The sequence below is a fragment of the Rhipicephalus microplus genome, unplaced genomic scaffold (assembly GCF_043290135.1).
Source record: "Rhipicephalus microplus isolate Deutch F79 unplaced genomic scaffold, USDA_Rmic scaffold_14, whole genome shotgun sequence".
NCBI classification, from domain to species: Eukaryota; Metazoa; Arthropoda; class Arachnida; order Ixodida; family Ixodidae; genus Rhipicephalus; species Rhipicephalus microplus.
Genome location: NW_027464587.1, coordinates 10402145 through 10415495, shown reverse-complemented (window position 1 = coordinate 10415495; position 13351 = coordinate 10402145). Strand labels below are relative to the sequence as shown.

At 45.4% G+C, this 13351-nt stretch overlaps 1 protein-coding gene across 1 annotated transcript in view; it reads left to right on the top strand.

Moving 5' to 3' along the window:
• Positions 1-13351, top strand: part of Rad23 (UV excision repair protein Rad23) — a 264575-nt gene that overhangs the window by 228266 nt on the left and 22958 nt on the right. The window contains exons 7-8 of the mRNA XM_037431765.2: positions 6704-6790; positions 9272-9436. Coding sequence (XP_037287662.1) covers positions 6704-6790; positions 9272-9436 — 252 coding nt within the window. The remainder of the gene's footprint in view (positions 1-6703; positions 6791-9271; positions 9437-13351) is intronic.

Sequence of the window (13351 nt, the reverse complement as noted above, 5' to 3'; positions counted from 1 at the left end):
AAAGTCTATCATCGACGCTGTTACACGTGGCGTGAAAGGAAGCGCTAAGAGGATGAGGGCACCTGCCTTTGAAGCGGTCGAAAGGGCCATTTTTAAGTGGTTCTTCGACACGCGGGCCGTGAATCTGCCGGTGAGCGGCGCCTTGCTGCAAAGAAAAGCGAGACTTTGCCTGCATTATGTGCTATGACAACTTCGTAGCAAGTTCGGGTTGGCTTCAACGCTTCAAGGAGTGCCACGACATTGTCGGGAGAGCGGTCTGCGGCGAATCGCAATCTGTCGACGAAGCAGAGGCTACCAAGTGGGCGAAAGAAAACATCGTGCGGCTGCTAGAAAAATACAGCGCAGAGGATATTTTTAACGTGGACGAAACCGCTCTCTAAGATGTTGCCGCACAAGACGTTAGCCCTCAAAGGCGAGCCGTGCCATGGCGGCTAACAAAGTAAGCTGCGGATCACTGCGCTACTTTGTGCAAACATGACCGGCTCTGAGAAGCTGCCAATTTTCGTAATTGGCAAAAGTGCATCCCCTCGCTGCTTTAAGGGGAAGAGGCAGCTCCCAGTCAAGTACGTAGCCAATCGCAAAGCCTGGATGACCAGGGAGATTTTTTCAAGATGGCTTTGCGAATGGGACGAGAAGCTGGCAAACGCGAACCGCAAGGTGTGCTTGTTTTAGGTAACTGCACCGCCCACCATACCGCTGCCGTGCTTCAAAACATCTAGCTGCTGTTCCTTCCTGCCAACTGCACAGCAAAAATACAGTCGCTTGACCAAGGCGTGATTATGTCACTGAAGGCAGGTTACCGCAAGCGTGTGATAGACAAGCTCCTGCTCAACATGAGGATGAAGCGAGACACCGATGTTGACTTGTACGCTGCGCTCGAAATGCTTCAGGTGGCGTTGGATGAGTGTGACGGCGACCACGATCGCAAACTGCTTTCAACACGCCTCATTTACCGCCGCACCAGACGCCAGCGATGAGCCATCAGACGAGCCCACTATGCCGGACGGTTTTGCCACATCAGACGAAGTCGCTGCATCATGGACGGCACTTCGTGACGCCAGTGTCATGCCTGACAGCGAGTCTTTTTGCGACTATGTGAGTGCGGACTCGAAAGTGGTGGCAACGGAGCAGCTCCTGGATGACGATATTGTGCGCGCTGTCAGTGATCGTAACGAAACCAGTGATGATGACTCTGTAGATGAACAGGAGACAAATGTGCCGACGGCGTCGGAGGCATTCGACGCGGTGGACGTACTGCGCCACTACTTCGGCGCTCACGAGGGCGGCGAAGATGGCTTGAACATTGCGGCCGCAGCTGAGCGAGCCATCGTTCGCATCAGGAAGATGCATCAACGTCCAATTACGGACTTCTTTGCAGCTAAGTCTGCCTGAAATGCAAGCTGTGTATTTTGAAGTGCATTACAACAGGTGCATGACTTTTTCCTTTTTATTTGGGAATGCTGTTATTTTGTTGCATACCACCGTGCGACGGGACGCTATTTCGCCCGCTATTTTTGGGGGGTAAGTACAGTGCATAATATTTGCGGTAAATGCCCGCTACGGCTATAACAAAATATTGCTTATAACTAGCAAATAGCGGCGGCCCTCCAATTTCGTTATAACGAGGTTTAACTGTAGCTACAAGGGCAAGACCTGGCGTGCAGAAGGCAGATTGACAGGGGAAGACCAAAAACTTGAGAATCTTGTCCTTCAATGCCCACAGCCTAGTAAACAAGCTCAACGAAATCGAAAATTTAATTCTGTGTCATCACCCGCACGTGCTGGTAATTACCCAAACTTGGCTACATGCTGGTGTGTTGGACTGTGAAGTAATTCCGGCATCATATAAACTACTCCGTAACGACAGGACTTCCAGAGGTGGTGGCGTAGCGATAGCCATTAAAAACATCAAGTTTCCTGTTCTTGATGGAATTCCCGAACACGAAAGCTTATGGTGCAAATTATTTTATTCTGGCAAGACGATATTACTTGCTGGCGTATACCGCCCACCCAATGCTGCGCCCCAGTATTTGGAAGCTGTTCACGACTATCTTTCGTACACACAAACTCAAGGTCAAACATAATAATAACAGGGAATTTTAATCTGCCGGGGATAAACTGGACTGACACGTGCTACGACAGCAGAGATGCCAGAAGTGCGGAATCGCTGCTTTTCACTGCGTTCTCGCTGAACCAACTAGTGTCCGAACATACGAGAATTGGGGTGTCGTCCTCTCTTCTCGACTTGATGTTTGTCGGAAATACGCTTCAAAACAGCACAGTTAGCGTATAAGAAGGTATTTCAGATCATAAGTTGCTTGTCCTGACTTGCCCTATCACAGTTATTCGCTCATCTACCAAATGACCATGCCTTTACGTAAAAGATTATGCGCGCGCAGACGATGACAAAGTATCAGATATATTAGAACGCAACTTCGACGAATTCAGCGCCCTGAACAGTGTTCTGGAATTGTGGACGCATTTTAAAGAAATATCTCTTTGCGAAAACAACTTCATTCCCCAAAGAAAGAAACGGGTCAACAAAGATTACCCATGGCTAACACGCGAGATAATTCAGTTGAAACGAAAACTGAAACGGCGACGTCGCACAAAGGGAGATAAAAACGAAATCGTTGGTATCGTTGGCACTATGCGTGATAAATTACGTGAAGCGAAATCACGATTTCATGGTGTAACTAAGTTTTATGAAGGATGTCCCTCAAAAATTTTGGCGCTACTTGTCAGAAGATAGACCAGCTATTGCGTAAATTAAAACTGGGAATAGAACATTGACTGAACCTAAAGACATTGCGAATCAGCTTAGCAACTATTTCCAGTCAGTTTTCACACACGCTGCTTCACAAGAGCCACTGGCGGCCTATCCTGTTGAGCAGCCTACGGAAAAATTATTTATAAGTGAAAAAGGAATGTTACATTTATTGAATAACCTTGACCTAAGGAAGTCCACTGATCTTGACTCTATCTCTAATGCATTCTTGAAGCGATATGCTGCCTGGATTTCAAAATATTTACTTATAATATTTAAAGTATCTTTGGTTACCTCGAGTATTCCTGATGATTGGCGCAGAGCAAAATAATTCCAGTACTAAAATCTGGCTCTAAATTTGAACCAAGCAACTACAGACCTGTATCATTAACAAGCACGTGTTGTAAGGTGATGGAACACATAATTTTTAAATCTATTATCAGTCATCTAGAAAGGAATAACCTTATTTATAACCAACAACATGGATTCAGATCTGGGTTGTCAATACTAACACAACTGGCCGAAATAACTAATGACCTCGCCAACACTGTTAATACCAACAGTCAGGTTGATGCCATATTCTTAGACTTTTCAAAGGTGTTTGATGTGGTCCCACATGAAGATTTAATCACAAAACTACATGCTTTTGGTATTGATGACACCTTAATCTCGTGGATTTCCAGCTTCTTAATGAACAGAACACAACGTGTAGCCGTAAACACGGATATGTCCGATAGCCTTCATGTGTACTCGGGAGTACTGCAGGGTTCAGTCCTTGCGCCTCTACTATTTCTTATTTATATCAGTGATATCCAATTTTGTATCCAGTCACCAATCCAGATGCGGCTTTTCGCAGATGATTGTGTCGTGTATACAGTTGTAAGACATTCAGAGGACCAAATCGGCTTGAATAACTCTCTAAAAAATATTTGCGCTTGGTGCCGGAAATGGGGCATGAGACTGAATGCATCTAAAACCAAATATCTCACATTCACTAATAAGAAGAATCCGCTTAATTTTTCGTTCAACTTTAGAAAATATTGAACTCTCTAAAAGTGATCAGGTGAAATACTTTGGTGTCGCGCTTTCAGCAAACTTAAGTTGGGAACCTCATATCGACACCGTCTGCAAAAAAGCAGTAGGGAAGCTATTCTTTCTTAGAAGAAGGTTGCGAAATGCTCCGGACCAAGTCAAATTAAATGCATACAAGACTCTTATTCGCCCTGCCTTAGATTATGCCAACATAATATGGAGTCCCCACCAACAACACCTAATAGACAAAATTGAACGCATTCAGAAATCAGCTGCACGGTTCATCTACTCTATATATTCGCGGCATTCAAGCGTCACTGACCTAATTAATAGAGCAAATCTTCAGCCACTTTCCAAACAAAGAATAATTTCTGGGTTAAAGTTCCTATACTTACTCTATCACGGTCATTTTAAGATACCGCGCAATCTGTACTTACAGGACCCATTTAAACACTCACTCAGGGCAAACCATAATAAGGTCATCTTTCAACCTGCTAGCCATGTCAATACACATAAGTATTCTTTATTCCCAATGGCCAATAATTTTTGGAATAGGCTACCAGTCAATGCTGTGAATCGTTCTACGCTGGAATCTTTGGTCAACTGTCTAGAAGAGATTGATTTTTCTAAAAATGTGTATACGTGAATCATGAAGTATCCTATGTATATCAATACTTTCTTTCTTTTCTTTTTGTGGAGCATGATTATGCCTCATGTTACCTCTATGTATCCACTCATGCACGGGCCCGATTAGGGCCTGCAGTATGTACAAATAAAATAAATAAAATGAGGATTGATCTCGTAGTCAGTGACTTTGAAACAGTCACACGGGCTCACAATTGTCTTGTAATGTTCCTTCAGCTGTCTGGGCATCCTGCTCGCCACCATGATTTGCCTTGCAGTTGCACTTTCTTCTTCCACCTATTGCTGACTGGGGTCTCGCTTGAGAAGCAGATTGCTTGGTCCTTGGCTTCGTACGATGTGGTTTCTATTCTACGTTGAACTGCCCTCTTTTGTTGACAACGTGCCAACCTGCTTCATCCTCATACTCTTGTTGTGCGATATCATCGCCTTCCACCCTTATTGCAGCAGCCATCCTTTGGCTGCTGCAATAAGCAGAGAAGACACTGCCTTGAGGATGGGTGGGGATGGGGGGGGGGGGGCTCAAGACGCCGGTGTCATTGATTAGGCCAAGCACATCATGCACGGCACCAGGAGGAAACGGCACCATGCATTCGATAATGTTACAGAAAGGCGGTCAATGTGCCGAAACAAATCGTCCACCTACTCGAGAGTGGTATCACAGCATTCGCTTGAACTTGCACTTTCTTCACAATAATAAGGCTTCTGTCTATTCTTTATTTCACGCCAAGAATCACTCAAAATCTGCGAAGCTGGCGCAAAATGCGTGTCTGCACTCCATGTCTTCCTGGTGTCCTTATCTTGGATTAGAGAAGCCTAAAAGCATTCCCAATAATGCAATGTTTCATGCTTTTTTTGTAAACGAGCAACTTCTGTTCTATTTGGGCTGCGGTAACATTCTTGGCAAGCGCTGTCACTGCCGCTGACCATTGCAAGCAGCACTGTTGGTGGCTCCATGACACCTAGCAAACTAAACTTGATGCTGGTCGCAAAAAGATGCATGCAATGTCTCGCCTGTTTGGTGGGATTTAAGATACGGTCTTGGGTCCTTTCACCTGCACTGACACTGCATGGTACGCGATTGTCCACTCTTTCCCCCACCATCAGATGGCTAATGCCGCAGCCCCAATCGAACCCATGTGTTTCAGGTCAGTAGCCAAGCACCATACCTATGAAGTGCTACTGAACAATTACGAGCAGCAGAGAACATGTGATGCGCACGATGGCTCAAGCACACTTGACAAATCACCAACATGAGCATGTGCTCTTTTCGCTACCCTACTGTGAGCGTACCGAACAAGCCGTTCGCTGCCGCACCCTTGTGCGTGGGACTGCTTCAATAAAGTGTGCATTGCTTGTGGAAATGAAGGCAACTCACCGCATTGGCCTGGACGGTCAATGCCTTTGCATGGTCTGGTGCCGACCGAGCGTGAAAAAAAAAAAAAAAAGTGAAAATGTCACTGGGTATGGGCAAATGCGCGCGTACGTTAAAACAAGCAGTGCTGGTGGAGTCTGCTTAGTAGGTGACACAGTGCACGTGACTAGCTAGGAGTGCTCGGTTTGACAATGCAGCAAGTAACGCGTATCATGTGTAGCTGTGCCGGTTTTTTTAGTGGATCACCGCAAAAACTTTTGAGCATGCTTTAATGAAAGCCTGGCAAATCATTTGTCAGCAACGTCAGCATGTGTTCTCTGTCATAATTTGGAAATGATTTGATGCTAGTGAATGATTATACAAATGAGCTGGAGTGTTTTCCTGCTCATCAACAAACGAAGCTTAAGTCCTGCCTTGCACGTTACTAACTGCATCGCCTTTAAAGTTACTGAAATTCGAAACATTTACTGCACAGTTAGGCTGTGTTCGCGCCTTTGGAAATCCGTCGTAGGCACATCGAAGTCACTCAGCAGAGCCTTCTGCAATCAAAATTCGTTGCTGCAATCTTGCTGTTTTGCCAGCGTCAGTTTGGTGTCATCAACAGCCAGTACGCAAAAATTGGTCGCAATTTGGCAAAATAGTGGCCTTTCCATCAGGAGTTCTGGTTTTATTACAGAAAGAAAGAGTGTATTCAGCGCATGTTTCTGTTGCACAACAGTTGTCATGAATCTCATGTGCCCTCCTTGCATTGACATACTGTGCCCGGCTCTCCTTGTTTGTGTAGTTGTGCGGCTATCAGTGAAAAATTTGTTATGCACACGCCGGCAGTTGAGCATTACCTAGTCCAGCCAGGAATGTTCTGAAGGTACATTGTTGCCTGATTGCAGGTGATTCAGCAAAACCCACAGCTGCTCAATGCAGTGTTGCAACAGCTTGGACAGACGAACCCCCAGCTCTTGCAGCTCATCTCCAGGGCAAGTTTTTTTGCTTCCTTTTCTTCTTTCTCGGCCCACTCGACTGTCTGCCGAAGTATGCCGCAAAGTGCATGACTACAGAGAAAGTCTTAAAGGCCAACTCCGCTGATTTTTTTACAATGTCAGGATAATGGTGATTTCATGTCCCTTAGACACTCCTCTCACGTCCCCAATAACTTAAATGCTCAAAAAATTTGAAAATAATTTTTAATTGCCAAAAAATCGCAATACCGAAACCCAACCGAGTGCGCCTCTACGTGTGAGGTAAAGATTTGCCCGACGCTGCCGGAACCTACCCGATTGCACATAATGCCCACCAGATGGCACTACCTGTCCACGCCGTCCGCGGCGATCGGCTAAAACACTTACGCCAGTAATGGAAGTGCTGCTCCAATTGCTCCAAACTGCTCCAAAAGAGAAATGCTGCTCCATGCTGCTCCAAAGTGCAATATTTGCTAGTAACTGCTCCAAACCTGCTCCGAAATTGTGTTGGCAAACTAAAAAGAATCAAGTTGAACCATGGGACCATCCAGTGAGCCTAAGCAAAACCATAAGCCAACTGTTACACACTGTCATCATAGTATGCAACTCAGTGGCGTAAATCCAGAAAAATCTCAAGGGGTGACACATATCAGGCCATGGTGTCCAATTTGTATCTTTATTATCGGATGCATTTTTACTTATGTAAGCATTACATCGTGCTTTCAAATAAAGTTTAAAAAATGAGCATAGGGTCCGAGCTCGAGCAATTGCATTGTTCTATTCAGTCTTTTTTTTTTCACCTTTTTTTTTTTTCCAATTTCAATAATTCACTCAGCTGAGGGGCATTTAACACGGGTACGCAGTAAAAGATAAAAAGTCTTTTAAAAAGTTGATTGTGCTCTACTTAACTGTTAACTAAATTTCACAATTATTTGACATGCTAAATCTAAATCTAAAGGCAGACACTTGCAAGGGCTGTCCTTCACAGCCTGAACACAAGAAAAGTCTGTACTCCCTTGTCCCTCCTCCCCCTCCTTCCCTTCCCTTCCCCCTGAGTTACGTCAATGATGCTACTATACCGTTTGTATACTAGCTGCATACTAGCATACGGCATGTTTAATAATAAATATAAACATTTATTAGATTAAGTGATGTTTTGGACTTCAGAAGAACATGCATCTGCTTCCGAAACAGCAGTAGGAATCCTAAGCTATAGCATTTTTTTCTGCTCCGAAGACACTTGAGCATGCTCCGAAGCCCCATTTTTTCGCTCCAGAATCTGCTCCAAACAGCAAAATGTCGCTTCCATCACTGCTTACGCTGTTATGGTGAATGTATGAGGAATCGTGTGCATCTTACAATGCAACACCACTTGGCACCTATCGCACACCCACCAACACCGAAAAATAATTGCACGCTTAGCCAAGGAAGCGCCGGCCAAACCCACACAATCCATAGCACACAAGCAGACGCTGCAGTGGCACATCAGTTCATCACTTCCGCCAGGCAAAGCTCAATGTCACACACAAAATGTTGCCATTAATTCTGGCAAGCAAGGTGAGTGTTTCGAGGCAAGCTATAAAATTCATTTGATAGAATCTGCGAAACTATCAAGCCTGCAATTTGGCATGAATGGTGCAAACTAGCAAATGAATATACCCAGTGAATTTCATTGAGATCTACTGACCTTGAAAAATCGCCGAAGTCGGCCTTTAACTATTTGGTCGCTGACCGTGTATTTAGCCTCAATGGGAACCGCTAAAAAGTCCGAATTATAAAATAAAAAAAAAATTCACTAAGAAAAAAAAGCACCTTTATAGGCCATTAGGTGGGGAAATAAAATACGTCTGCACGCAAGCACGATCACAGATGACTTTCAGCCTTCATTTTGGCCAGTGTTTAGCCGTAACTGTACGTTGTAGTGCTGTTTTAGCCTGCGCTAAATCTGCATTTGATAACAGTGGTGTGCGCAGTGCTTCATTGGAGTCTCTGTTTGCCTGGGCTGATTTGCGAACCCTAACAGCAGTTTTGTAGTGCTTGGGAACATGTTTAATATATTTGTAATACGGCTAACTTAAAAACGAACTTCAATTTCGGTATTGAGGAGGCGGCATTAAAGTGACGTGTCAGTGCAAGTCTGATGTTACGGGAGGACTGCAACTCGTGAAAGATCAGTCACTTCACCGTCAATTACATGTGGTTCACATAAGCAAGGGTGAGTGAACTGTTGTTCAGACAGCGATTTCTGCGGTTTGGGCTGCATGCAGGGCGTAAACTTTGCGAAGCCAGTGAAATGTTTTGGCTTGTCGTGAAAATGTCCCTTGCGGTGGGACTGGCTTGCAGCTGCTGGGTGAAGACAACATGGAATATTTTATGCATATTGTCTGGCTCTGGTGTGTCGAGAGTGCTCGCTGATAGTGCACACTGTGAAAACAAAACAAAAAATCTCCCCTATGGGGTGCCTCAAACAGGGAGGATGCTGTAATTGCCCTTGTGCAGAACCAGGAGGCGTTTGTACGGATGCTGAACGAGCCCAGTCCACCGCCGGGTGGTGCCAGCCAGGGTGGTGGTGGTGCACCGGGTGGCCTGGGTAGCGGAGGAGGAGCCACCATCGAAGTCAACTACGGCCAGGTCACACCTCAGGACAAAGAGGCCATCGAGAGGGTACTTCTCATTTTCAAGTGCAAGTTTTAAGGACTGATTTGTTTCTTTCTTAGACACAATGTTTATGAGCACTTTCTATGATGCATAAAACAATGGTGCGAAACCTGCACCAATTGCGCGAACCTGCGCCAACTAGACATTACTGCGCCATACTGCTCCAAAACTGTCTTTTTTGTCTGATTTGTGCCATTGCTGCGCCACAAGGTGGTTTTGCAATTGAAAGCAATGTTCAGAGCATGCATTATGAGCAGATATTATGTGATGGCCTCGCCATCTTGTACAATTATACTGCTGCAAAAGCACGGAATCGGCCGATCAGTTATTCAGACTTCAGCGCGATTGCAGCGATGCCTTTGGGGGGAGCACTGGCAAAAAACAGAAGCAATATGTCAACCACCGAAAAGTGCACCCACGTGACTTATTGCCGACAAAAAGCCTGCGTGTGTGGCATATCACCGCTTTGAGCCTACTGCGCACTTTTAATGGTCCTGAGTGCGCAGGAGTGCCAATTCCTGCCGCTTCGATGTTGTTTGGGACAGTGTTCAGTGCGCACTTCTCTGCAGAAACAAAAGCAGGTCACTGTAGCTGAGCTTAGCGTTGGGATTGCGGGCACTAGAACATCAAGCGTAGCGCTGTTATATCCATACGGCACGCGTTCATGAGGCTTAAACCCAAATGCGCCTCTATCAGCTGCCAGGACCGCTAGAGCAGCGCTTGCAAAAACCTCGCATCATCGCCTTAATTCAACTGCTTTCTGGCTGCATCTGTGCACGGTCTGAGGGGGAGTAGGTGCAAGCGGCTCGGCATGCTGTGCACACCAAGTGGCTGAAGTTGCTCGCAACTAGCAAGTAAACAATTAACTACCTGTAACCCTAAGAATAAAAAAAAAAAACTGTTTTACTAAGTGGCATGTCTCTGTACACATTTATCGCGGACAGAAGCTTATGTCTGTTTCGTTGTTGTGCCAGTTACTGCGTATCTCAGACTCCACAGTGGTTTCAAATTGCTCTTTGGTGTCACGATTGCGTGCCATCGGACGGCCATGTGAGAGTGCCAGTCATTTCTGAACTTTGGGGAAAAGAAAGAAATGCCTTTGTGTTAGGCACTTTAGGCAATAGTTGCTGCGGCGCTGCATTCATTCCTTGTTTAGCAGCGATGGCGCGCGCAACGAAATACAAATCGGCACTTGATGGTTAATGCACACTACATTTAGTGTGTAGTAAGCTGTGTTTTTGGCGTGGATGTGCGTATTGACGAGGTTTCACTCTAAGGAGCTCTGAATGTCTGTGTGGGTGTGTGTGTGCACGCATATAAGCAAGCGCAGGGTTTTCCTTCACGGGGGCAAAGGTGCGTCGCAGTGCCCCTCCCACCCCTTACTCCACTTCCCATGCGCAGGCCTATGTTAGTGCGTATGCACTGCTATGAATTTCATGCTGCGGCCAACTTGTTAGTGCAATATCTTTCACTGTTTTATGTCACCGCTTTTGTGTATGATCCTACTTTTGTTTACTTTCGGTGCTTATTTGGTAGACGTGCTGCTTCTCTATAAATTATGTAAGCTGAGAGAAGATCAAACTAAATTAAAGCAAAATTTTTGCCCTCCTGTGTGTATCGTTAGAAGCCCACGCGTGCTCCAAACACAGAGGTAACTGCTCGAAAAGCAGATTTTGCCTGCTCCAATGGCTCCTCTAAATGCTAGAAGCATTCCCACAGAGGTCCAACAGCTGTGCCAATTTGATACAATACCGAAATTCTGTGCCAAGCTGCACCAAAACCGTAAAATTCGTCGGAATTGTGCCATGTTGCACCAAAATGCGTGATCAGCCTTAAAATTTGTTTAGTTGTGCTAACTTCAGCTAGAAATAGACGCCACATTGGCAACCTGTAGTCCACGTCATTTATCAATTCAGGCACGCACACCCTAACCCTAAACCACAGTAAAAGATGTATACTCATTAGGCCAGGACTTTCGCAACACGCGATTGACCAGATAAAGTAGCAATGCCGCGTGCCCATCGGTCCGCCTACCGCAACGGATACCTATTGGCGGGACGAAGCAACTTCAAGACAAAAATGTGTTGCCATAGCCAGCAACATATCATGGGAAACATGAATTTCCTAGAGAGAGAGAGTGAGAATTTATTAGAAGGCAGAGAGGTCGGCCTGAGCTAGTTTGCTCTAGCCTGCTACTCTACACAGGGTATAAGGGAAAGGGGAAGGAAAGAGGGATGAAGGGTGATGATGGGGACAAGAAGAGGTGGTGTGTATGTACAGTAGCCACTTAGCATAGTACCCTACAGTCTTGTTTCTAGTCCAGTGCTTATAAAAGTCTAGAACAGCCTTTGTAGCAGTTTTTGACACTGTTTGGTCGTTCATTGCTGACAATATGTGGTTTTCACTTAATGGTGTTCGTCCAATGCTTGCCAGCGTTGCAGTTAGCATTTTTCTTTGCGCCATGTATAATGCACAGTCACAAAATATGTGACCTATTGTTTTGCGCACTTGGCAGCGTTCACAATTCGGGCTGTCCGCACGGCCGATTAAGTGGGTGTAGTGGCGAGTGAAGGCGACGCCCAGGCGAATTTGGTGATGAATTTCCTAGTCAACAAAGGCGGCTATGCGTGCAAGCCAACTCGACGTGCGGCGAACGCCGGCGTTGCCAGCGACCACGTAGTTGCCATAGCAACGGAGCATGCCATTGGCCTGTTGCCGAGCCGAGTGCGTGTCGTCGTTACTTTAGTAAAATGCACCTTGCAAGCGAGCTGGAAAGTAGAGCCGTAGACCTAACCCCATCATGAAAAAAAAAAAAAAAGAGAGAGAGAGAAGGGGAGGGGGGTGTAGTGGTTCGAAAATTTTGATTTTGTTCTGACCCGTAAAGAACGCCACTTAAGCCACCTTCCCCGCAACACACCGATGGCCTGTGGGAAAGCATTTTAAAATTTGAAAGTGGCTGTTAGCACCAGTCGGAGGACACAGCACAGTTTAATTCCTAAGAGTGTGTACATCACATAACTTAGTGTACTAATATAATCGCTGATGTCTGAAAATGTTAGTGGTAGTGGCAATCATTTGGAGCACTGTATGATATTTCTGCAGGCCCAAGAAACTCGAACAAAATTGTCTGCCAGTTTTTTTTTTTCCCCACCCCTATTCACTTTTACGAATCTCCCAAATCTCAAAGTCCCCCGCTTGGCATTTCCGCATGTCTGTCGTCGGAGTCTGTCAAAGGATTTGACAAGCGTGGAAAATACCAATGTGCACTTCATCAGTATTTGCTGCTCCGAAAATTGCTTCAAATTCTATTTCAACTGTTGCACCCTTTCATTCTCACCACTGCATGAAAAATATATGGGATGTCGTATTTACTCGAATCTAGGCTGACCCCGATTCTTAGCCGAGCCCCCCAAAAGTCTGAAGCCTGATGGAGATTTTCAAATATACACTACAGGTAACTTTGGCTTGAGTGTCTACGGGAGCTGCAACGCACGGCGCTTCAGCGTGCATAGGACTGATGGGTAGTACATGTATTTGTCTGATCTTCGTACTTCTGACTTAGTGTGTGTTCGTGTGGCTTGGAGCTGTTTTGTCACCAAACCCAGATCAGCAAATGTTCAGCGGTTGTGCTTCATCACATTATTCTTTTAGGCTTACCATTTCAAATCGGGTCACTGAGTTCAAAAGAGTCTGGACTTTTTATATGTTTTTTGAAAACAAAATCGAAACGCAGCATTAAACGTAGTCACAAGTGCGATTTGCCACCCGCAAGTATGAAGACTAGACAGGTCTGTATACAGTGAACTCTCGGTATAACGAACCTCAGGTGGCCGCGCCAATTCATTTGTTATTTTGAAAGGTCATTATAGTGAAAGCCCAAAAATTAACCATAAATACTTATCTTCCACCAACCAAAATAAC